We start from the raw sequence: 22,957 nt of genomic DNA on the forward strand, positions 1-22,957 counted from the left end.
GGCTAGTTGATAAAATTATAAAAAAATATGAAACTAATCTATGAGGACAGGTGAAGTAGTAATGTCATCAGCAAAACTATTGTTTCTTTTTGGTTTGTTCATACCCAAATAGCTTCTCCCCATAGAGGCAATCAGCATAAGACTGAGAAATACAGACTTTACAATATATTCTCATTGTAATAATGTTCTGTTCTTTTTAAAACAGGAATATACAATTGATATTTTTTTTGCCCAAACATGGTATGACAGACGTTTGAAATTTAACAGCACCATTAAAGTTCTCCGGCTGAATAGCAATATGGTTGGGAAAATCTGGATTCCAGACACTTTCTTCAGAAACTCCAAAAAGGCTGATGCCCACTGGATAACCACTCCCAACAGGATGCTGAGAATTTGGAATGATGGCCGAGTGCTCTACACTCTAAGGTGTGTTTTGGGGGCATAAAAGAGAATAATTTCTGAACATATATGGAAAAATAAATCAACTGTAATCTTGTAAAGAAAGAGAAAGGAATGGAAAGGAAGAGAAATTTTAATGCTACATTGTTTTTGGCATGTTTGATTCAAATAGAAAATGACACTAGAAAACGAGCTTTTCTTTCCAGTATCAATGGGTCTTTTAAAACACTAAGCCTAGATGGATCTTATATCATATTATTACCGCTGTACTGATGTTTGCTTACAGCTGACATAAAATTCCCTTTGCATTTGTGAAATTTTCAATGTTTATGTCAACTCTGGATTCTGAATGTGTGTCCTGTGGCCTCACAAAACAGAAGTGGAAAGAGCCATCCTTAGGAATACCAATCTTAGGATTGATAATGTTTTAATTTCTAGAAAGAAACATTTCCCTGAAGGAGAAGTGGAATTCTCTATGATTGTTGCCCTTTTTGGCTACAAGTGGCATGTACCTACATGATACTACCTTTCACCTACTGACACGCTGCTCTCTGTGACCTTGATAAGGTTCTATGACTTAATTTTCTTCTATGTGAGCATTAGGTATCTTTTGGAAAAGTTGATGGCGTTATCTCTCTAAAAGTTCGCATTTTCTGAACCTAAACCTTAGGTAACACTGGGAATGTTTTCTATTTAAATCATTTGATGCCATTATTCTGGCCCACTTCTTACTCGCATTTAAAATGTTTTCATATGAACGTTTCTTCTAGGGGAGAGTAGATTGTTAATATTATATATAAGCAGTACACTTAGGACCTGGCTCTGACTCTTGCTGTAGAATTTCTATTTACAGAATCTAGTGGAAGTTGTTTGTTAATGGGTCTCTTAGTACTAGCACCTTCTAAAGTTCTTGGTTTGTATTGCAAGCTTTATGCTTTCCCTTTGTTACATTTTTTTATTTAGATGAATTAAGCAAACAAGAGTAAATTATTTGAAAAGATTCCACCCCCACTCTCTGAGCTATCTTCCCCCTTTCCCATTATATCTTACCCCTCATTCTTTAACATCTATGAAATACAACTAATAATTCTTACATTACAAAGTTGTTGTAGATAAAATTGGTGATAGGTAAGATATTCAGCATGGATCCTGATACCCAGTAAGAATTAAAATTATTTGTATATATATTCAGCTAAATGTAAATAATATTTTAGATCTTAGTTTTTTAGAGCTCCCAGTTCCCAAATGGTTATGTAATATGTACCAAAGACATTTACTTTATGCATTGTAGTGTTTAATAATAAACATATAAAACAATACTTTCTTATGGCTCTAAAACCTTTCCCAGAGTTAAACCAGTTACTAGGAAAAATGGCTGCAATTGCAGAAAAAATTCATAGTATCTGTTTTATATTCATCATGAATTTATCAAATTATAGATAAGGTAATGACTAGCGTTAGGACTGTGGAAATCAAAGTGTGTATTATAAATCTGAGCTCATTCAGATTTATGAAATATGAAATCACTCAGACTATCAGAAGTCTTGTTATCATTTTCATAACACAGTCAATTAATATGAGGAATCACTACAATGTTTAATTATAGAAGTCACCTCAAAATGTCAACAATGATATGCCTAAGGCTTGAGGTAATAGTTATATGTACAGAGTGAGACAATTTCATCCTGATTCTTTATCTGCGCTATAACTGTGTGTGTATAGAAATATATACATATATTTATTTATATATGAAATCTATTATTTTCAATTTAATTTGGAGCGACAATAATAATCAAATTTAATTAAAATCACATTTGTGAATAAAGCCAATACTTTCTTTGAAGAGCAATTACAAAGTGACAATGATTAAAAGCTCCCACTGTGGAGAATGATAAGCCTAACTCCAAACCACAACTGTGCCCCTAGTTATGTGACTCTGGGCAAATTCAAGTACAATAAAGCCATAGCAACACTTTCTAAGTGGGAAAACAGTTTATTTTATCAGAGGATCAATTGTTCTGTTACACCACAGAAAAATAAAATGTCCCCAATTAAAATTTATGCTGATTGAGAGATCTTTTAAGATCATTTTTTCATAAAATAATCTTTTTATAGCTTAAGCGCTGGTGTTTGTGCATTGTAAGAAATGTTGTTAACAGCCATGAACATTTTGAAAATTGTCAATCTATCACCATTGGCGTATTACTGCATTCCTGCTTCTCTAATCAAGATGTTGGAACTTCTTTAGCTTTTCTCCCTCCTAGAGTCTCAGCATGAAGTTGGAAATACATTATCCTTAGTCTTTAGTCGTGATTTCATGTGCAAACTGAGGCTCACTAGTGAAGGCTTTCTTCATCTCTCTGTGTATGTGCATTTGATATTTCTTGTTTGTCATTAGACAATCTTCTACAGCATCCTGCCTAATGATTTCACAGTAAAAAGGTACGCAGCTCCATTATACAGCAAAGGTATTTAAAATCCTACCTATGGCAATTTAAAAGTAGCAAGTTCTTACTAACAGAAGGCCTGTGTTAATTAGCAGATAAGATCAGAGAATTGTCAGTATTCATTTAGATGTAAGCACCAAATGAGCTTAACTTCCTAAAACAGTTTGTTCTGTTAAGTAAGTTAAAGATGTTCACTGAGCAATTTCTTATGTACAATTAATTTGCAAAACAAAATAAAATAAAAACTTAGTAATAACAAATTTTGAATAAATGGAATAGAGGTAAATGGGATGTTATTACTTGCTATGAAAATATGATAAGATCACAATTTTTCTTAAATGTATTTTTATCTAGAACTTGTAAATTTCTTCATGCGTATCACTTTATAATATCAATCGCCATGTGAAAGGTGTTGAAGAAAACATGTCAATGTACATTCTAGATATTACATTTAATGTTTTTCTATGTATTTTTTATGTCTTTATAATTAGGCTGACAATTGATGCTGAGTGCCAGTTGCAGTTGCACAACTTCCCAATGGATGAACATTCCTGTCCCCTGGAGTTCTCCAGTTGTAAGTAATGTATCCTCTGTATTCTGTGCTTTCTCACCTTTAGCCTTTGGATTGCCTTGTCAATTAATTGAGAGAATCACAGGAACTGTATAGAGGCATTGGACTATGTTATTGACTTTGTAGTCTTTTAAATTGTAATTACAGTTAAGGAAATCCTTGCAGAAGAATTAATCTTTTAAAGTAAAAAAAATACAAATAAATTTCATTTAATAGGAAACTTTTCATAAATAGTCCAGTGGTTGCCTGGACACTCTACTGAGAAGTACTAAGAGCTCAACCAAACAGGCACTACGGGTGACTATATACCCCCACCCTCTTCCTTCCGTGGAATCAGAAGAGAGGTACAGCACATTGCTGGGTAATACCCCACAGAAATAGTTTATTGGCATAAGATATGCAAAATGGTTGGTATGTTACCTGGCAGAATGGAAGCATATTAATGCTTATATTATCATCATCATCATCATCGTCGTCATCATCATCATCGTCATCATCATCACATTAGTTCCAGGGGAAACCAGAAGAAAATCATATCACATACACTTAGAAAAATGCACATCATATACACTTAGAAAAACTTCCATATTCACTTTATTTTATGGTTATCTATCCAAGAATGGAATGTTTTCAGTTATAAAACTCAAGGTTCCTTGATTTTAGAGAGATTAGTCATCTTGTCTTTTAATTCAACAAGTAGGACTGCTCCTCTCCGGAGCCAGCTAAAACTTAAGATCCAGGAGCACTTGTGCTGCCAGGTTGCAATGGAAAGTGGTCCTCTGAACCCACACATAGCATATTATCACTTAACTGCTACAAGAAAACCAGCCTCTAGCACACTTTTCATAGATTGTTCCATATCACCATTCTTTCCGTTCTCAGTGTGTCCTGACACACACATCCTCAGAAATGCTCTAGGTATAACTTTCTGCTTGTCTGTTCTTAAAACGATGGAGTCAATGAAAAGTCAACTAAAAATAAAACAAAAATAAGAGGAAGCATACAAATTTTATCCCTACTAGTAAATCATGCTTCATAATCAAGGGTTATTTTTACTAGCATCATTAATATAGTTTTACTAGCATCATTAATATAGCAAATAGTAGAAGTAATATTTATTTATTCATTTTGAACCACATTAGAGATTGAAACCAGATATTTACCCCAAGTAGGCAAAAACTCTTATCACTGAGTTATATGGCATGCCTCAGTTTCTAATTACACTCATTTTTTACTTTAAAAAGTATATTCCATACTTAGCTTTATAATAATGCTATCAGCTCAGGAGACACATACTGACCACCAATTTTATGACACAGGTATTTCTACAATCCTATTAAGAAATGATTTAGAAAAAATAAGACAATTCCCAACAATATTATGGCTAGAAACATTATATTCACAGTCACCACTGCATCCTGATTATCAGTGTAATATCTTTTGTCCTGAAGAGCTTCGATTCCCCCAATCTCCTCCCTATGTTCCCCTTGGCATTTACACATACTTATTTTAATTTAACACTTCTATGTGTATTAAAAGAGTTTAAGTCAGCCAGGCGCGGTGGTGCACACCTTTAATCCCAGCACTGGGGAGGCAGAGGCAGGCAGATCTCTGTGAGTTCAAGGCCAGCCTGGTCTACATAGTGAGTTCCAGGACAGCTGGGGCTACAGGGAGACCCTGTCAAAAAAAGAAAAAAAAAAAAAAACAAAAAAAAAAACAACAAGCAAACAAAAAACGATTTTAGGTCCATCCTAATATCATTATACTGTTTCTCTTGTCCTTGATTCCTGCCACAGATACCACCTGAAACTAGTAATCATGTGGTGGCAGGATGCTGTGATCAGGCCTGTGTGGGCTGCTTATATTTAAATTAACAGTACCCTATCTCAAAAAATCGAAAAGAAAGATAAAAACAATAGAAAGAGCTTGTACAACTTGGCGGCTGATAATGTGAATAGGTCATATTTTCTACTCTAGGGAAGAATTTAAATTGATTATCGTTTTTCCTATGTTTACACGACTTCAGAATCTTGAACTATTTATTAGCTACTCTTCACAATGAAACAAGATTTTCTAAATCTGATTTTTTTTATAATGGGCACGTTTACATATTTCCTCAAGTACTGCAAAGTACAGATAGAACATTTAGGAAATCGTGTTTTTTTTTTTTTATTCTATCTTTATTACAAGTGATTTTTCAAGATTTTTTTTAATTATCGAATTTTTGTGTATTTTATACTTAATCATCTTTATATGCCTCCCTCATCTGCATCTTCCCTTTGCTCCCCCCGAAACACACACCTTATTTCATGCACTCTATCATTTATGGTAAGGTCTATCTAGTCAAGTAAGAGTACTCAGACATCCCTAAGCGGGAGCGTGGTGGCACACGCCTTTAATCCCAGCCCTCGGGAAGCAGAGGCAGGCGGATCTCTGTGAGTTCGAGGCCACCTGGTCTCCATAGTCATTTCCAGGACAGCTGGGGCTATAGGGAGAACTTGTCTCAAAAAGACCAAAAAAAAAAAAAAAAGTACTCAGATATCCCTCAGTGCAAGTTCATCCACTGAGGTCTAGTTAGCCTATCTAGAGTCCCTTCCCTTTAAGATCAGCTCTTCTTCACACAACAAATCAGCTGCCAGTAGTCTTTTGGCTAAGATTGGGGCCTGCTGCCCATTTTTTCAGTTCTATGCTGAGGTTTGTCTGCTTGAGTCTTGTGCATGCTGACGTCATTGCTGTAGATTCTTATGACCCAGGTCCGAGGAGCCTGTGACTCTTTTTCCAAACGGTCACGCACCTCTTCTCCTGGCTCTTATAATCTTTCAGCCCCCGTCCAGGGGTGATTTTTGACTTTGCTGTTTTTCAATCTTCCTGTTGATTGTGATGCCACTGCATTTCCTTTCTGTGATGTAGTTCCTTTTAGACCCTGGCGCTTAGCTAACCTGCATGCTGTCTCCTGTGGCATTTCTGTCTTGTTCAGAGAAGGTGTTTCCCACTTGTGCCCATTCACTGTCATTTTAAATGTGAGCTTTCTCATCTCCTGGTAGATGGCTATCCACGTGAAGAAATTGTCTATCAGTGGAAGCGCAGTTCTGTGGAAGTGGGCGATACAAGATCTTGGAGGCTCTATCAGTTTTCATTTGTTGGACTGAGGAACACAACTGAAGTAGTGAAGACGACTTCGGGTAAGAGGCACTTGAAAGGAAATTTAAGTGACCCTTCCAAAGTTATAGTTCCGGCATATGCGTTTGCAAGAAATGCATGACTATAAAAGATATTCAGAACGTTAATGAAGTGGTTCAGTTTCCTAGAGAAAACTATAATTGGTATTCTAATAGCATAAACATATATATATATTCTAACAATTTAAACCAAATTGGATTTAAATAGGTTTAATAATTCATTTTTTAATTTCTTTAAACAGAAATGAATGACAATTTCATTTTTTGGTCTTTTGGAGACAGGGTCTTCCTGTAGCCCCAGCTGTCCTGGAACTCACTAGGTAGACCAGGCTGGCCTTGAACTCACAGAGATCTACCTACCTCTGCCTCCCAAGTGCTGGGACTACAGGCATGTGCCACCATGCCCAGCTTGAATGACAATTTTTAAAAGAAAGTATTTATTAGGTGTAAGTTTATTTGTTCCTTCACTGATAGTGTATTGAAATAGCAACATTTTCAATGATCAGAAAAATAACTATAGTAGATATGGATTCATTCTCCATCCAGTGGTTTAATAATTTTAAACTGACTCTCACATTGAATAAGATACCAAGCTTTGGGTGTTGAACATGTCTGGATTCAAATCCCAAATACATCAGTTATCATTTGCAGATATTGAGAACATTAACTAAAACTCTGACAGTACAAACTTTCCCAAATACCTCATGTGAATTAAAAGAACTATTCATTGAGATTCCATTCACATTCATATGTATATATGGCGAGGGGAATTATATAGGCAGTTAGGAAGCCTAAGATTATTACTATTATACTTGTCAGGTTGCATGAGGCATAAAGTAGTCAGGATATTAGATTATTAAGAGAAGCTAAAAGTTGCTACTTTTGTATGAAATTGTAAACATTTTAATGGTATTATTTCCTTGATTTAAAACTATGTGGGAACAAGGTAGACATATTTTGAGACCAGCAACATCTCATGTGTGGCCAGTCCAAACTCTGCAAAGCTGAATGTGTGCTCCATGCAGAATATTCATTTTCATTCTATGTCAACATGTGTTTCCCAATTCCAGACATAAACATATTCTCAGCTTGCTATCTATTAATATTAAAATACATCACTTGAAATATATTCCCTAGAGTTGATTTGATCAGATTTCTGTTAACTTTTAATGATTTATAAGCATTTTGGGTAGAATAATTGGAAATATACTTTGGTCCACTGTACAGATACACATAAAGGAAATAAAGAAAACTGAAAATTTAGGACTCAGCCTCCAAAACACCAAGTTCTCTAAGTGACAGAGCCATTTACTCCTAACACTCTTTTAATCATTTACAAGTTTCTTCTACAGAGTCCTTTGTTTTTGAAAAGTAGCCAGAAAGAAGGCCAAAGTAGTGTTTGATTATATTTTTCAAAGGCGGCCTTCTGTTCCTTTATGCACAGGAAATTCTGACCATCAAGTACTAGAACAAGTTTTCATTTGATTCAGGAACAAAAGGTTCAAAATTGCATTTTCACTGATGCCTTCTATCTGTATCAGTAATGTAAAAATGATCTCTGATGGTATATGCTTCCAGAATGAGAAGCTGGGATTAAGTTCTTCTATAGATTCAATTTTCTATAATTATAGCAGTACCCAAAACAGATTCTGTAAACTCATGAATTGCAGGCTTTTTGTGTAGTCATTCTGTGTTCAGTCCAAGTGGCAGGAGAGAAAGGCTGACGTTACATATTCTACCCATCATCAGAGTTCACATGGAGAATGACTGAGAGCATTTGTTGGCAATTAAGAGACACTTGCTGGAGAAAATTATGCATATACTTTAAACATGACAAGTATTACCAAGGTTCCATAAGACCGCAATCTTTACTTGATCTCTAAGGAAATCACAGCAAAGCTGTCATGAGAAAATAATGCTAGATTTGATGGAGTGGCTTTGTTTAATGGAACTCATTATGTTTTTATGAATTTTAATATGGTGGGTGGATTTTCTACTCCTTGGTGTTGGTTGTTTTGTGTGCAGTACCATTTCAATGGCCTCAATGCAAAGAAAAGCCTGAACTGAAAACCAACATCAGTACTGATACTGCAGCTTGCTTCTTGTGACAACTGAGTACCTTAATATTCCAGAGAATTCCAGTGTTAAAGAGCTGACAGTAAAGTGTCACAAGACCGAGAGATAGAGAGTGATAGATCAATCTAGAATTACATGCATTCGAACACTGTGAACTTGATGATTCATATCATAGCCAAGTGTAGCTGTGACAGCAGTGCATTCCTACAGTTTGGATTAGATGAAGTGGTTTGTAGCATCGTTAGGACGAAGGTGATTTCTGTCAAAGCCAGCATGTCCCTGGTTTATCTCAGGCTAACACCCAGCACATGCCTGGAGCTGATGACATTATGCTTTAGGAGGTTGGGTCTATGGACCCTTCTGATGATGCTGTTCATTCACAGAATGTGGAGAAACTGTGGGGAGAGTGGATCTCAGATGATCATGGCAGTATATCCCACGAGGCTCAAGCTAGAACTGTATGCTTAGCGTTACTTTTCTTTAATTTGGCTTATAATCTTTTCAGTTCAGTTAATACTCCTTAAAATTATCAAAAGCAGCCAGTTAGAATCAGTGACATAAATAGAAATTGATATAAAAATATAATAAAAATAAATGTTGTAAACTTTTTAGTATATATTATTTATATATTATTTGTGTTCCCCAAACTGAGTAGGTTGAAAGAGAGATAGCAAAGATTCAGTGCAGGGCCAAAGAGCAGTAAAGTAAACCATTCCCCTTGTTTTAACAGGACAGGAGGAATGTAGCACAGGCAAGAACTTTCCCAGCAGCTAACTCAATGCTCCTTTTCAGTCCTTACATTCACTTCCTGAATTATCTTTGTTACTATCGGTTTTACTGTGGCATCCTTGAGAAAAATGTTTTCTAGTGATTAATAGCACTTGAGGGGTGCCAGTCAGTACATCAGCACAAATTCTGCTCCATAATTTCTCCTTCCAAACCCCATGTCTTCTTGACGGTTCTATATTGTGCAGAAGCACCACTGTGACCACCCCCCACCATGAGCCAGGCATGAACACTCAGAGTCATGTCTCTGACTCCCACACTTAATGAATCATGAAGGCACCTATGGCTTTGAAAACTATTGTATAACTAGCCTCTTCTTAGTTGCCATTGCCACTGGCCTAGTTCATAAGTTTGTCTGTTCTTATCTGGACTACGTCAGTCACTTATTTAGTCATGCTTCTGCTGTCAGTGTCTCTCTTCTGTGATCTATGCTTTGCACATTAACCATAAAAGTCATACTTCCTGAACACTAACAACATGTACCAGAAATCACATTGTGCAAATGACTTTAATTTTCAAAATCACAGTAATAGCTACAATTACTAACAATAACAATGTTACAACCAATAACTTTCGGGGACTTATTTATTAGCAAAAATCAAGTGCTTGGACACACGTGAATTCAACGGATCTGCTCCCAGACACATGTTCTTTCTTATTCTTTATACTATTTTACTCTCACTCTGGTCCAGGGAGATCCCATTATACGGTGCCAATCAGGTAACAAGAATTAAGAAAATTCAATCAAACTCATCATCCCTACTATTCAAGAACCCAGTGTCATGTCATTTTCAGCACCATTTCACTATTTCCTACAGTTTCCCATCCTGTCACAGAAATTACCTGTTAATATTTTCCTGAAAGAAAATGGTCTATCCTGTATATACAGTAAATCTCAATTTTCTTTCTCTCTAGCAAAATTTCTTAACTCACCCATAACATCTTTTTAACAACTGTTTAAATGTATTGATTTATTTTGTGTGTATGCACTTGCATGCATGTATATGCTATGGTGCGTGTATGGCAATCAAACTGCAACCTTATGAGAATGGGTTTTTTTTCTTTCCACCATGTGGGTCTCAGTGATAGAACTCACAATTTGCTGAGTCATCTCACAGGCCTCACACTTTTCCTGTGACACTAAGGCTCAACAAATAGCAGCTTCTCCATGATGCTTTTACTGATGTGTATTTCAAAACCATCTAGAAGGTCTTTGAAAATGTGTACTCAGACTCCACACAAGGTTTGCCCCTTAGTAGTTGTATGATTTTCCTATAAATCATTTAACATCTGAGCACAATGTCAAGGTTGTCACAGAACTGATTTAAAGATTAAGTTAAATGTGCTATTTAGATGTTTTAAACTGGAAAGGGAAGGTTTGGGGAAATGACTCAGTGCATTAGCATGCGGACTTGAATTCAAATCCTACTATTAGCTGCTGAATACTGTTGAGTGGGGGAGAGTTGATCTTCTTTAAGGCAGTGACTCTAGATAGGCTGACTAGACTCTAGTGGATGAACTTGCACCAAGGGACATCTAGGTACAAATGCTTGACTGGATAGGATTTAACAAATATGACATAATGCATTGAAATCAAATGGGGAGGGGCTATGGGGGCACAGATGGGAGAGGGTGTCTAAATAAGATGTATTATATACTATGCACAAAAACACAGTAAAACTTTTTTTAAAATAAAATATAAAAGAAATCCAAGCCAAACCTATGTTTAACATTGCTCCTGACTCATGTAAAGTCCTTGGTGAATAGAAGGAAACTCTTTTATTATTAAATTCCTTATCATTTACAAAGAGAGTACGTGGAGTAGATGTCTTTAGAGCCCTTGTCCTCAGTTCTCTTCAGTTTTTCCTGAATCCAGTTTTCAGTACGTTTTCTAAAGCAAGTCAAATGCAAACAAACTTCTTGATACTTAGGTTTTGATTATGGGGGAAATTCTTTCTACTTTACTTTTAGTGAGATGGCATTACAGATATTTTTGTTTCAAAGTTGGTAACTAAAAATGACAATTTATTTTCTACCAGTTGCAATTCTGGAATATTTATGTTACATCTAAAAATCATATATTCAATTATAAATTACAATGTTGTTTTGATGTCACCTACTTAGAAGTGGGTTTCAAGGAGTGGAGGAAAATTGCTTATAGAAGTCTTATGAAATCCAAGGACAGTTGTTTGGATTCAAGGTGTTGTTTGCAATATCTGCACGTGCTCCCTTTGCAAGAAGTAGTTACATACGCCACTGAAGGCAAAATGTGGCCAGAAACTGTGATTCTTTTGCAGATTAGGAAAGGGCAATAAATCCTATAATGATCCAACAGCTAGAAATTACACATGATACAATTTCATTTCTATAACAAATTTCTGAGAAAGGTATCACTATTTTTCCATTGATAAATGTAAAGACTACGTATGTGGATTAATGACTTTGCTTAAGGATATTCAAGAAAGTCATTTACCCAGATCCATGATTTTTACCCCATACCTTTCTTTATATTACATAAAGAGATAGATTGGTTAGAAGAAAAACTCATGCTTAATGTTACAGCTAAGCATCAGTGAAGAATTGGTGCTTACAATGACAGTCATTTATAGTCATCACTAAAATGTTAAGCTGTTATTCATATGTCAGGATAATAATTGTGTTTACATATAGCAAGAGTATTGTCATCTATTTAATTTAATGTCATCCCTTCATTTACAGAAATATATTTATAGATAATTTGTTACCATTATTTTCTAGGTAAGGGAATCTTTGAACCACAATTTTTACCCTGTCTTAAGAAATTCCAAAATCCTTGGGGCTGGAGAGATGAATCAGAGGTTAAGAACATTGATTGTTCTTACAGAAGACCTGGGTTAGCATCCCAGCACCCACATGGCAGCTAACAACTGTCTATAACTCCAGTTTCAGTGCATCCGATGCCCTCTCCTGTCCTTCATGGGTACTACATGACATGGGTACACCTACACACATGCAGCCATAACTCTCATACACATAAAATAAAAATAGATAAATCAAAAAAGAAAAAAGAAATTCAAAAATCCAGTATATTTGTCCAAACTTCTTTCTTGAAGAAAAATATAATTTGAATAAAAGCATCATGATAGTTTTCATGAATATTATTTAAAGTAAATTTAAAAAGCCATTCTTGCTTTTGAAAGTCTATGAAAGGGAACCAGGTTGGATGATAAAGATTTTAAAAGCTGTTGTCGAAATCTTATTTTGTTTCATCTTAGAACAGGTTAGTATAAGTATATACAATTAGTAGGTGTCTCATACAGTTGCTTCAACAAATAAATACAAAATGCCAAATGCTGTTTTAAGACAGGAGAATGCAGTGAGGAAAATGGAGGCTGTACTCTGCAGAACATATGGAGTTTTAACCCTACCCACAACTGAATCCGTTTTATTTTACTTTTTTTAATGTGATTGCTTCCTTCACCTTACTCCTATATTTGAAGAATATTCAATATTGCAGATCTAAACATTTAAATTTCATTTATTATTTCAGTTTTTCATTAAAAGCACTCTGAAGGTCAAGCATGTTGTCTTTCACAATAGCTCAGAAAATAATTTTCTATTTTCTTTGTGAGCATGTTCATGTGTGTGCATGTTTGATTGTGTGCACATGTACATGTGTACACTGGCATATGGAGGCCTGAGCATAACCCCAGGAGCATCCTAGGCAGCCATCGACCTTATAGTTCTTTTGACACAAGGTCCCTCATTGGTCTGGAGCTTGCCGAATAGGCTAGGCTGGCAGCTCAGTGAGTCCCAAGGACCCTTCTTGCTCTACTTCCCTAATGCTGGAGTTATCAGTGCATATCACTACACCTGGCTTTTTCAAGTGAGTTCTAGAGATTGAACTCAGGTCCTATACTTACAGGACAAGCGCTTCACTGACTAAGAATAATAATATTCTAACAAATCAGAGGATAAGCAGACTTAACCCATCTCACCGACTACTCATGTAATTTACTTCAGTAAAAATATCAAGAATAGGGGGCAGAGAGATAGCTCAGCAGTTAAGAACACTGACTGTTCTTGCAGAAGACCCAGGTTTGAATCTCAGCACCCACATGGCCGCTAACAACTGTTCCGGGATCCAACCTCCTGTCTGTCCTCTGTGGACATTGCACGACACGGGTGCACTTACATACATGCAGGCATAACACTCATACACATAAAATAAAAATAAATAAATAAATTTTTAAATTGAAAAAAAAACAAGAATAGTTAGTCTAAAATTATCAGGGCTAGTAAGATAGCTCAGTGGGTAAAGATGCTTACTGCCAAGCTTGATGTCCTGAGTTCAGTCACAGGGAACCACATGGTAGAAGGAGAGAATTTATTCTTGCAAATTATCTTCTAATATTCATATGTACACACTGTGGCATGTACATGAATCAACACACACACATGCACACACACACCACACACTAAATAAAATGCAGCACAAATATTTTTAAAAACAGAGAGTCTACCGGGAAAAAGACAGACAAACAAGTTAATAATGAGTCCCAATGAATTTTTTTGCTAACTTTTCCAATATGGATACGTCATCTTTCCATTGTTGTGACAAAAAGCTTGAGAAAATCATTTTAAAAGAGGAAAATGCTATGTATTAGTCACTTTTCAGTTTCTATGAGAAACCATCATGACCAAGGCAATTTATACAAGAAAGAGTTTCTTGGGCTTATAGTTCCAGAGGAATGAGAGTCCATCATGGTGGGGAAGCCTAGCAGGAGGCAGGGTGAGTCGAAGACTGGGATTTTTCTTGCCATAAGTGCCAGTTCTATGGTTCTTTTACGTCTCAGTTGTGCTTCCATTGTTCTTTAGTAGACTATTTTGATACAAATCTGCTAAACAGGCAATGCTTTCATTTAATAAAGAAACCCAACTACAAAATTACTGCTACATGCATTACACCGCCTTGCAGGAAGAAAAAAAAGATATACTAACATGCAGACTTTTCTTATATTTGATTGTTCCCCCATGCTCAAAGTGAATGTCTTGCCCCTCAGCTATAAGATCTATAAAGTGGTATTTTTTATGAATAATGGTTAATGATAAAATTAATATTGCCAATAAGAAATAGACAAAATTTTCAAATCAGAGACTTATATGGACTGAAGTACCCTCCAAGCATGATTTCCAACCTGCCTATTTCACATGACTAACAGGGTCAAACACCTTCATTTTCATCAATTATATCTAATGTTGCCTGCTAAGTGATGAAGAGCTATGAATTATTAAACATGATGACTAACTGACAAACTAATAGTGCCATGTTAAAGAGGTAATCCTATAAGTGAAAAACAATTGCAACACTAAATAATGGCAATTCCTTCCCTGTCGATTTCCTTCAAATATATTGGTCACTAACAGGAAAATTAAATTATTGGAAAAAATAACATTTTAAGGAGTAATAGAATTAAATTTTACTTACAAAGAAATTACTTCAAAGAAGTGAAGTTGGATAGGTTAGGAATAAGTATCCAATTAATTACCTAACATTTCTAGATCATGGGTCTGGAGAGAGGGTGGTTGTATTTTATTTCAATCAACATGAAAAAAATTGAGAAAGTTCATAGGACAGGTAAAGGGGAGTTATCTACTGCCTTCACTTGAAGGGCACAGGAAAGCCAGCTCTGATAACTCTCAGAAATTCTTGTCCTTCTCTCAAGACTGTTTGTCTTTCTTTCAGAGTTGCTGCTTTCTCTTATTTTAGAAAACAATATGAGGGGCTAGAGAGATGGCTCAGCGGTTAAGAGCACTGACTGCTCTTGCAGAGGACCTGGGTTGGATTGCCAGCACCCACATGGCGGCTAACAACTGTCCTTAACTCCAGTTCCAGGGGAATCCGCGCCTTCTTTTGACCTCTGTGAGCACTACACCCACCGTAAAACTATAAACAATATGTATCCCTACCATTTTAGAAAAGAGGAAAATTAAACAGTCAATCTCCAAATGATAGCACATATACATTGATAGAACATTACTGTTTGTGTTTAAGAGGCAAATAATAATAATAACAATAATAATAATAATAATAATTCTGTAAGCAGCACTCTAGGAAATGAATGAGAAAACCATACTCAGCCAGGATGTGGCTAAGAACAGACATTGAAATGGGTCCAAAAGACCTGCCAGAGTCTGCAAGTTCCATGTCAGTTGTATCTTCCACGCTTGGACTTATGAATCATAAATATCTAACACAGACAATAGGGGGCTAGAGAAATTACTCAGCAGTTGAGAGTACTGGCTGCTCTTCCAGAGGACCTGCGTTTGAATCCCAGCACACTCATGGTGGCTAACAACCATCCATACCCCAAGTTCTAGGGACTCTGACACTGTCTTCTGACCTCTGCTGGTAATGCATAACATGGACAAAGTTGCACTTACATACATGCAGGCATAACACTCATACACATAAAATAAAAATAAATAAAAAAGCTAACAGACAATAAAATATATTTGAAGGTCACTAAGCTTCTCTTTACTACCCCAATTGTGGAGTGTGCAGTTTGAAAGGACACAAAGCTGTCCTACTTTGTCCATGGCCACCTGCACCCATAGTCATTCTGCTTTGTTTTCATTTCCCATGCAGGCAGCGCAAAGCTTTGTTGCCATTTCCTCACGCATTAGTGATCAGCAGTCTTGCATTGACAATTAACGCTGCCTTGTAGTATTCTGAAGATCTATAGAGTCTGCAACAAAATCCGGTTATTTATTTTCTATAATGCAATGAGGCAGCTGAGTATAGGACAAACCCTGCAATTCCCGTTTTAAGGGTTGTTGTGATCACACCACCATATGGTTGAATGACCTTAATCAAGTCATTTTCTACTTAAGGTGAAGAAATTGCTGAGCTTGTATTTGCAAAAAGGCATGCCCATTTTTATCTATTATGCAATTCATTTTTCTGTTATTGTTCTGTCCTATCTCTATATCCATCCATACATATATCTTTACAGGTCTAGCTCTCTGTTAGTTTTCAGCTCTTTATCTAAAGCTACTTTCTTACTTGTATGGTAGCATTGGTCTTTATTCATAAGCTTAAATTAGGCTAGGACCTAGTAATAAATAGAACTCAAATTTTCAGTGGTTTAAGCATGAAAAATATTAAAGTTTGTTTCCCTTTATCATTCTGTAGCATGTCATTTATCATGACCAAAGGGGAAAATGACAAAGTAATTTTAAAGCTTCTGCTTTGCAAGGCATAATTCATTTTGACTGAGAGCCTATTGGTCAAAGTAAATCACCAGGGTAAGCCTGATGTGCATGAGATGGAATATACAAGATGTGTGCCTAAAGGGTCATCAGAAAGGTGATGCTGGGATTGACTTGGGAGAAATGGACACCAAACATTTTGAATTACAGAAATATAAACAAAAATCACATACGTATAATTAATAGAACTACCAATGGTCCCCACACTGGGTGATGTAAGCAGATCCAGGAAGTTAGAAGGGTTCATCTCTAGTTCTTATGATTTCTTAGGAGGAGCAGTTCAAACAGTACACACTATAGCTCTGCAAAGAGCTCATCTTCTCAGAATGAGTGCAAGGATCCCTCCCCATGTAGGGGAGGAATAAAGTCCTTTACTTATACCTTCTTTGTTTTTGTTGGTCTTCAAATGTCAAGGTCACATGGCAGTATAAGTTACCCTTGAACAGAGGAAATGATAACTTACTTTAAGAGAAAACAGTGAGCAGGACTGAAAATGTCTCTCACTCTCAGAATCATTCTTTTACAAGGAGATTATTGGGGTCAGGCCACATCCCTTAGTCAAGGATTTCTTATTTATATAAAATTGGTTCCAGGAGGAACAGGATATGTGAAGACGATCCATCTTGGGGTAGTAGGAACTGTAGCAGCTTTCAAACTTGGGCATGAAAACCCTGCCAAACTGTCCAGATAGCTTTATTAATTACAACAAAAAGAAAGTCCACAAATATCGTACTGTGCTAAATTCAATTTTACAGATATTAGTCAGTAGTAACTTCCAAGAAATAATGAACTAGAATTATTCTCTTGTTAGTAAGAGGAAATGCTGAATGTAATTTAGTAAATAACGGTTGAAAATAATGAAAAGACAGGGTATCCTTATTGCTGGGTTTTTCTTTTTCTTTTTGTGCATTGAAAAACGTTTGAGGTTTCAAGTGAGTCCCACAAAATACAAAAATGAAGTTAAATAGTCCCAAGCCAATATACATATTTTTTTTGCATTTAATCTTAACAATGACGTACATATGAAACTTTCTTAAAATTAATTCGATTCCTCTGTTTTATAGATGAAGTACAGGACGAATAATGCTACCATAATCTAAAACCATAACTTGGGCTAGTTAGAAGTAAAACTGAAACTAATTTACAAGCACTTGGGTTGTAACTGTTCCTGTCCACTAGGTTATCTAACTGCGTGTAAGAGAGAATTTCCATTCCATTGGCTGGTGAATAACTGTAAGAGAGAGTTTGGTCCTCAGAGTCTGCCCCTTGTTAATCACTGCATAGATCATCAGTGCAGATGACAGTACAGTGATGGCCTTGCTTCTAAAGCCAGCTCCTGCTAAAGATTTCCCATATGAAATAGATCATGTGAGGCACTTTACAAAATCTATGTAAAGCTGTAACTATGTGAGACATTAGGTCTCATTTTCATCACCATATTCACATAGCAGGTAACTTCCAGATAATTTTTGAACCCCAAATCAGAGTGTAAGCAATAGATTTTTCTGTTGGATCTTATTGGCAGGTAGTGATGGTTTTATAATTTTAACAACGAAGTAAATATTCTATGTGAACAGAGGTTGCTATGGTGTGTGTATAAGTGTGTGTATCTGTGTCCATACATATAACAAAAAAAACACATTTTGCAGATAATTCATGAAACAAACCAATAAAATATAGTAGCTGAAGTTGATGGCATTATTTGAGCCGTGATACCTGACTCTAAGCTCGTATGTTCTTGTCTGAGGAATGTTATAATAAAAGATAGCTAAGATGCTTCCCATGACCAGCAATATTTTATCTATGACTCAAAGGAACACAGAGTATAATCACATTGGTATGACATGAGCAATACATTACATTTAGTAAAATTTGAAAGGACAGAATACTGAGCTGAGATAAAAAAAAAATACTTGGCCTTAAATCCAAACCTATCAAGATAAGTGCATATTAGGAAAAATCATTTAACCTCTTAGATTTAACTTTGCTTATCTAAAAGATAAGAATATAATTACCCTGTCAGAATTGTTGATGTGACTCAATTGAAGTATCTTAAAGTTAATAAGATGGTTTGGAATATCCTTGGGAACAGGTAACAATGTGATCATAATTGTATTTACTCACCATGTATAGCTTAACATCAAATTTTTGCTGCATGAAAATTCCTAAATATTCTCAGGCATACATAATGATTTCAAGAAAAAGAAATGATTTGCAATTTACTGAAAATTTGTAGAAACTAATGATTAATGCAATGGTTTAATTTGCTTTGTGAACTTCCATTAAGTCTAAAGAAAGACAAGCATGCACAAGAGTGCTGTTTTAATTGTTGTCCCATAAAGTGACTTTGAAAGAAGTGTCTGAGCAATTAGAAAAAGAATTAGAGGTTGTCATAATAGGATAGTAAGATGATTTTTAATTTTTTTATTTATTATTTTATTTTATGTGTATGAGTGTGCTGCTTGCATGATGTAAGTGCACCTGTGTCATGCAATGCCTGTGGAGGTCAGAAGAGGGCGTCAGATCCCCTGTTATGGATGGTTGTTAGCTGCAGTGTGGGTGCTGGGAATCTAACCTGGGTCCTCTGTAAGAGCAGCCAGTGCTCTTAACAGTTGAACAATCTCTCCAGTCCCTTAAGTTGATTTGTTTGATCAACTCTGAGTAGTTTTGGGTGCCTAAAACACCCAGTTAATATCTGATTTTATTTTCCACTCCACGTGACTACTAATGCTCTGTTCCCTAGTCATAGAATAGAAAAAATTGAATGCAAATCAACAGGAGCCTTGATTGCCTTAGTTGAATTTCATTGTTGCTACATTTTTAAAGTGAATTATGAGAAGTAAATTGGCTTGCATGAGGCCTTCCCAAATAGATTCATAGGAAGTGCAGCATATAGAAATCGATCCCGTATTAAAGTCCTATAGATCTCCTGTAAACATCTCGGATAAATTAGAATTTGAAAGTTTACTTTGTCAGGTCTCTGTTTCATGAAAGCTTTAGATAAAATAAAGAAAAATGAAAATTAAGGGTAAAAAATTAAATAAGATGTAATATTACTGCATTTGTTGGAAGATCAAGTTATTGATTGCTTTATGAAGAATATCACAAATAGTTTAGCATTTTGGATAGTGCTCGTGATTATTAGTTATTCAAAAGCTAGGGTAAAATGTAGTAATTTTAGCTCCCAGACCCAGGCTGCTTTAACTTTGTATTTACTCAGATTTCTTTCTCCACTTGTGCTTTGGTTTTTAACCATTAAGATGGTATGACATTGACCACCATCCTTTCTCAGAAAGCTGTAGAGAAATTTAAATGAGATCATTACGTAGGAATGTTCTATAACATATTTGGAATGATCCAAACGTGGAAAACACCATCACCATCAATGCTCTAATCATTATCTGCAAGATTTTCAGCTCTGTCATGGAGTCAGATATTAGGGTTGAGAGTTCCCAAATACATATATTTTGGTCCAATACCAAAATTATGAAACAAAAAACTCGATCATTTGTTGCAAGTCTCAATGGAAGGAGGCTGAGAGTGGTTCAAATGCCTGTTTCTCATTCCTGGAGTTCTGGGATCAGACTTTTTTTGTTGTCAGGAATTCAGGACAATACTAAGCAAAAACAACCTGTTTATCATCACGGTCACTGAAAAGGCAGAATTCTGTCTTTCCCTGATACTTTTAGGATTGTTGCTATCACATATTAAAGATTAACAGTAGATAGTAAAGAAAGGAGATAGTTACATTCAGAAGAACCCATGGGAAGACGGTATTTGGGTATCCTGAGCAATAATGCATTTTAATCTAAAGGCAATAAGAGACCTCTCACCTTACCCAGCTTTGGAATCCCCTGGGTTCTGAGAAAGAGCTATGCGTCTTCCAAAGAAATCCTTTAACCTTTTGGGGAATCAAGATTAAACTTTCAGATGAGGAATGCAGGGTGGAATAAAATTTGAAATTAGACTCTTCAGAGAGATTTAGAAACTGATTTAAAGTACTGTCATTTTAGCTCAAAACAATCAAGGCGTGCTCTCACCTCTATGTGCTACTCAAGGAAAATAAAATGTTTCGGCATTTGTGCTAGTCTCTATTCTGTCTGAGACTGTGTGAAGCAATGCTTATTTCTTCTTGAAAATTGCTAACCTAATTGAACATTTCTATCAGGATAACTGATACTTATTTTCAGAAGTCATAACTACCCAGTGTTGTAATAATTAATAAATAGGTTTCATTTTTGATATGATAGTATATATAGCAAACTGTGATAGCAATTTCCCTAGAGAATTTTTCTTAATCCCTCTAAAAACCTCAAAGAATATATTAGCACTACCTTCCTTTTAGAGGTAAGGATACTGTAACTCAAGAAACTTAGATTACTGATCTAAGCCCTCCCAGGTATTATGACAAATAAGAAATTTAAAATCAAATATAGCCTTTTACATGGGTCAAATTCATAGATCTTCTTCTCTGCAGGATTATTTGTGAGAATGCCTGCTTCATGTGAAGGTTATCTAGAGGGATATGAGATGAAGAGGAAGGGAAGGACATGAAGAATTCTGCAAAAGAAAAATTGAACTGTAGAGAACACTGTAAATTCAGATAAGCATGACTGGGAAGTGTTTGACAGGCTTCTGCTGGTCTGCTACAGGCAACTCAGCATGCAATCTCACACCCACGATCCTCACCATGTGTTAGCTGAGAAAAAAAAAAAAAAAAAAACATAAAGGTCAGCTAACAGACATCTGCATGTGTCAGCTTCCTTATTTCCTAAAGTCTCATTGGCTGTGGAATTTCACCAACTCGAGGAACAGTCAGACACTCAGATGAGGAATTCTTGTGAATTAGAGAGTGAACTCAACCATGTCATTCGGATAGAAATATTATTTCTTCACTCTTTTAAACCCCTAAGAATTTTTGCCTGAAGGAAATTTATACAACTCTGAATTAGTGCTAGTGTTTAGGGGAAAAGCTTGTAAAAATCCAAAAGAATTTTTCACTTTGCTACCCAAATAATAGATTGATGCCATCAATTGCAATTATATGTAATTGTTCTATGCAGTGAGTTGTAATTTGGGCATTCAGTAGATGGAAAGCACAAGTTTAGGAAAGGGTAAGTTGCTTGCCCAAGTACCAGAGTTAATGAGAAGAAACAAGATTCAGGTTTCCAGTCAAACTGGGAAGCCTGTCTGTATACATGTGGGATGCTGAAGGTACCACTGGGAATGTCCAGTGCTCCAGTTAGCTCTGTCCTTCTTGTTCTCTCAGGTTAGTACTTTGGTTATCTATTTAGGGTCACATCACTAATAGGCTTATGAAGGTGAAATTCCCTTGAGTAGATCATGGCTCAGTGGAATAATGATAAGCCAGATATAACTGAATTTTAAGTAATTCTTATATGAATCTATGTGATATGTTTATGAAGCACTTACCATGCACATCTACACATTTTTATTTCAGAAAGCACAAAAGTTCATGCACATTTCCAGAATACTTTTCTTTTACTTTTATGAATGAAAAGATCATTAACCTAAAAATACCTTAAATTCTTAAAATATTCCAGTATATATTTGAAATATAATTTGAAGGTGCCAGTACAGTCATTATAGTGTTTAAGAGCTATTGTAGTTCTTAATTGTGACTGTAACGGGGCTCATTTTAGGAAGTTGCCTATTTCCACCCACCTCTCTTCCTGACAGTTAAAATTCTCACACCCATGCCTATGATTTCTAGCTTCCCTTAGAGAGTGATTGTTTGTAAGAAAGTTATCTGCAGGGTCCAGGTGCCAGCCCAGCATTCTCATAACTGGAGTTTCATTGACAGGGCTTTGCTTCAGTATCAGACAGTGACAAAGTTGGTGTTTCCATAGCTATGTGCTAAGTTATGTGTTATATGACTTTTGTTTGCCTTTTTCTTCTTAGTTTTTGGCTTATGGAAGTCCTAGACATAGGCTTTTCTTCCAGATACGTCTGATCTATTCATAGTTCTAGATATACTTGACATTTGATGTTTAACTCAACACTGAGAATTCTTTTTTTAAAATTTTATTATTTTTATTTTGCGTATGCATGTATTGCGTGCACGTAGGTAAATGCACACGTCGTGCAGTGCCTGCGGAGGTCAGAAGAGGCTGTCAGACCCCCTAGGACTGGAGTTACGGACAGCTGTTAGCTGCCTTGTGGGTGCTGGAATTCGATCCCAGGTCTTCTGCAAAAAAAAAAAAAAAGGTTCTTAACTGCTGAGCCTT

The 22,957-nt window shown here is 35.9% G+C and overlaps 1 protein-coding gene across 3 annotated transcripts in view; it reads left to right on the forward strand.

Annotated features, from left to right (window-relative positions):
- Positions 1-22,957, forward strand: part of Gabrg2 (gamma-aminobutyric acid type A receptor gamma2 subunit) — a 96,163-nt gene that overhangs the window by 33,455 nt on the left and 39,751 nt on the right. For all 3 annotated transcript variants that reach the window (XM_029557943.1, XM_008821677.2, XM_008821678.2), the window contains exons 4-6: positions 206-426; positions 3,338-3,420; positions 6,462-6,599. In XM_029557943.1, coding sequence (XP_029413803.1) covers positions 206-426; positions 3,338-3,420; positions 6,462-6,599 — 442 coding nt within the window. The remainder of the gene's footprint in view (positions 1-205; positions 427-3,337; positions 3,421-6,461; positions 6,600-22,957) is intronic.

The sequence above is a fragment of the Nannospalax galili genome, unplaced genomic scaffold (assembly GCF_000622305.1).
Source record: "Nannospalax galili isolate Female #2095 unplaced genomic scaffold, S.galili_v1.0 scaffold667, whole genome shotgun sequence".
Lineage (NCBI taxonomy): Eukaryota > Metazoa > Chordata > Mammalia > Rodentia > Spalacidae > Nannospalax > Nannospalax galili.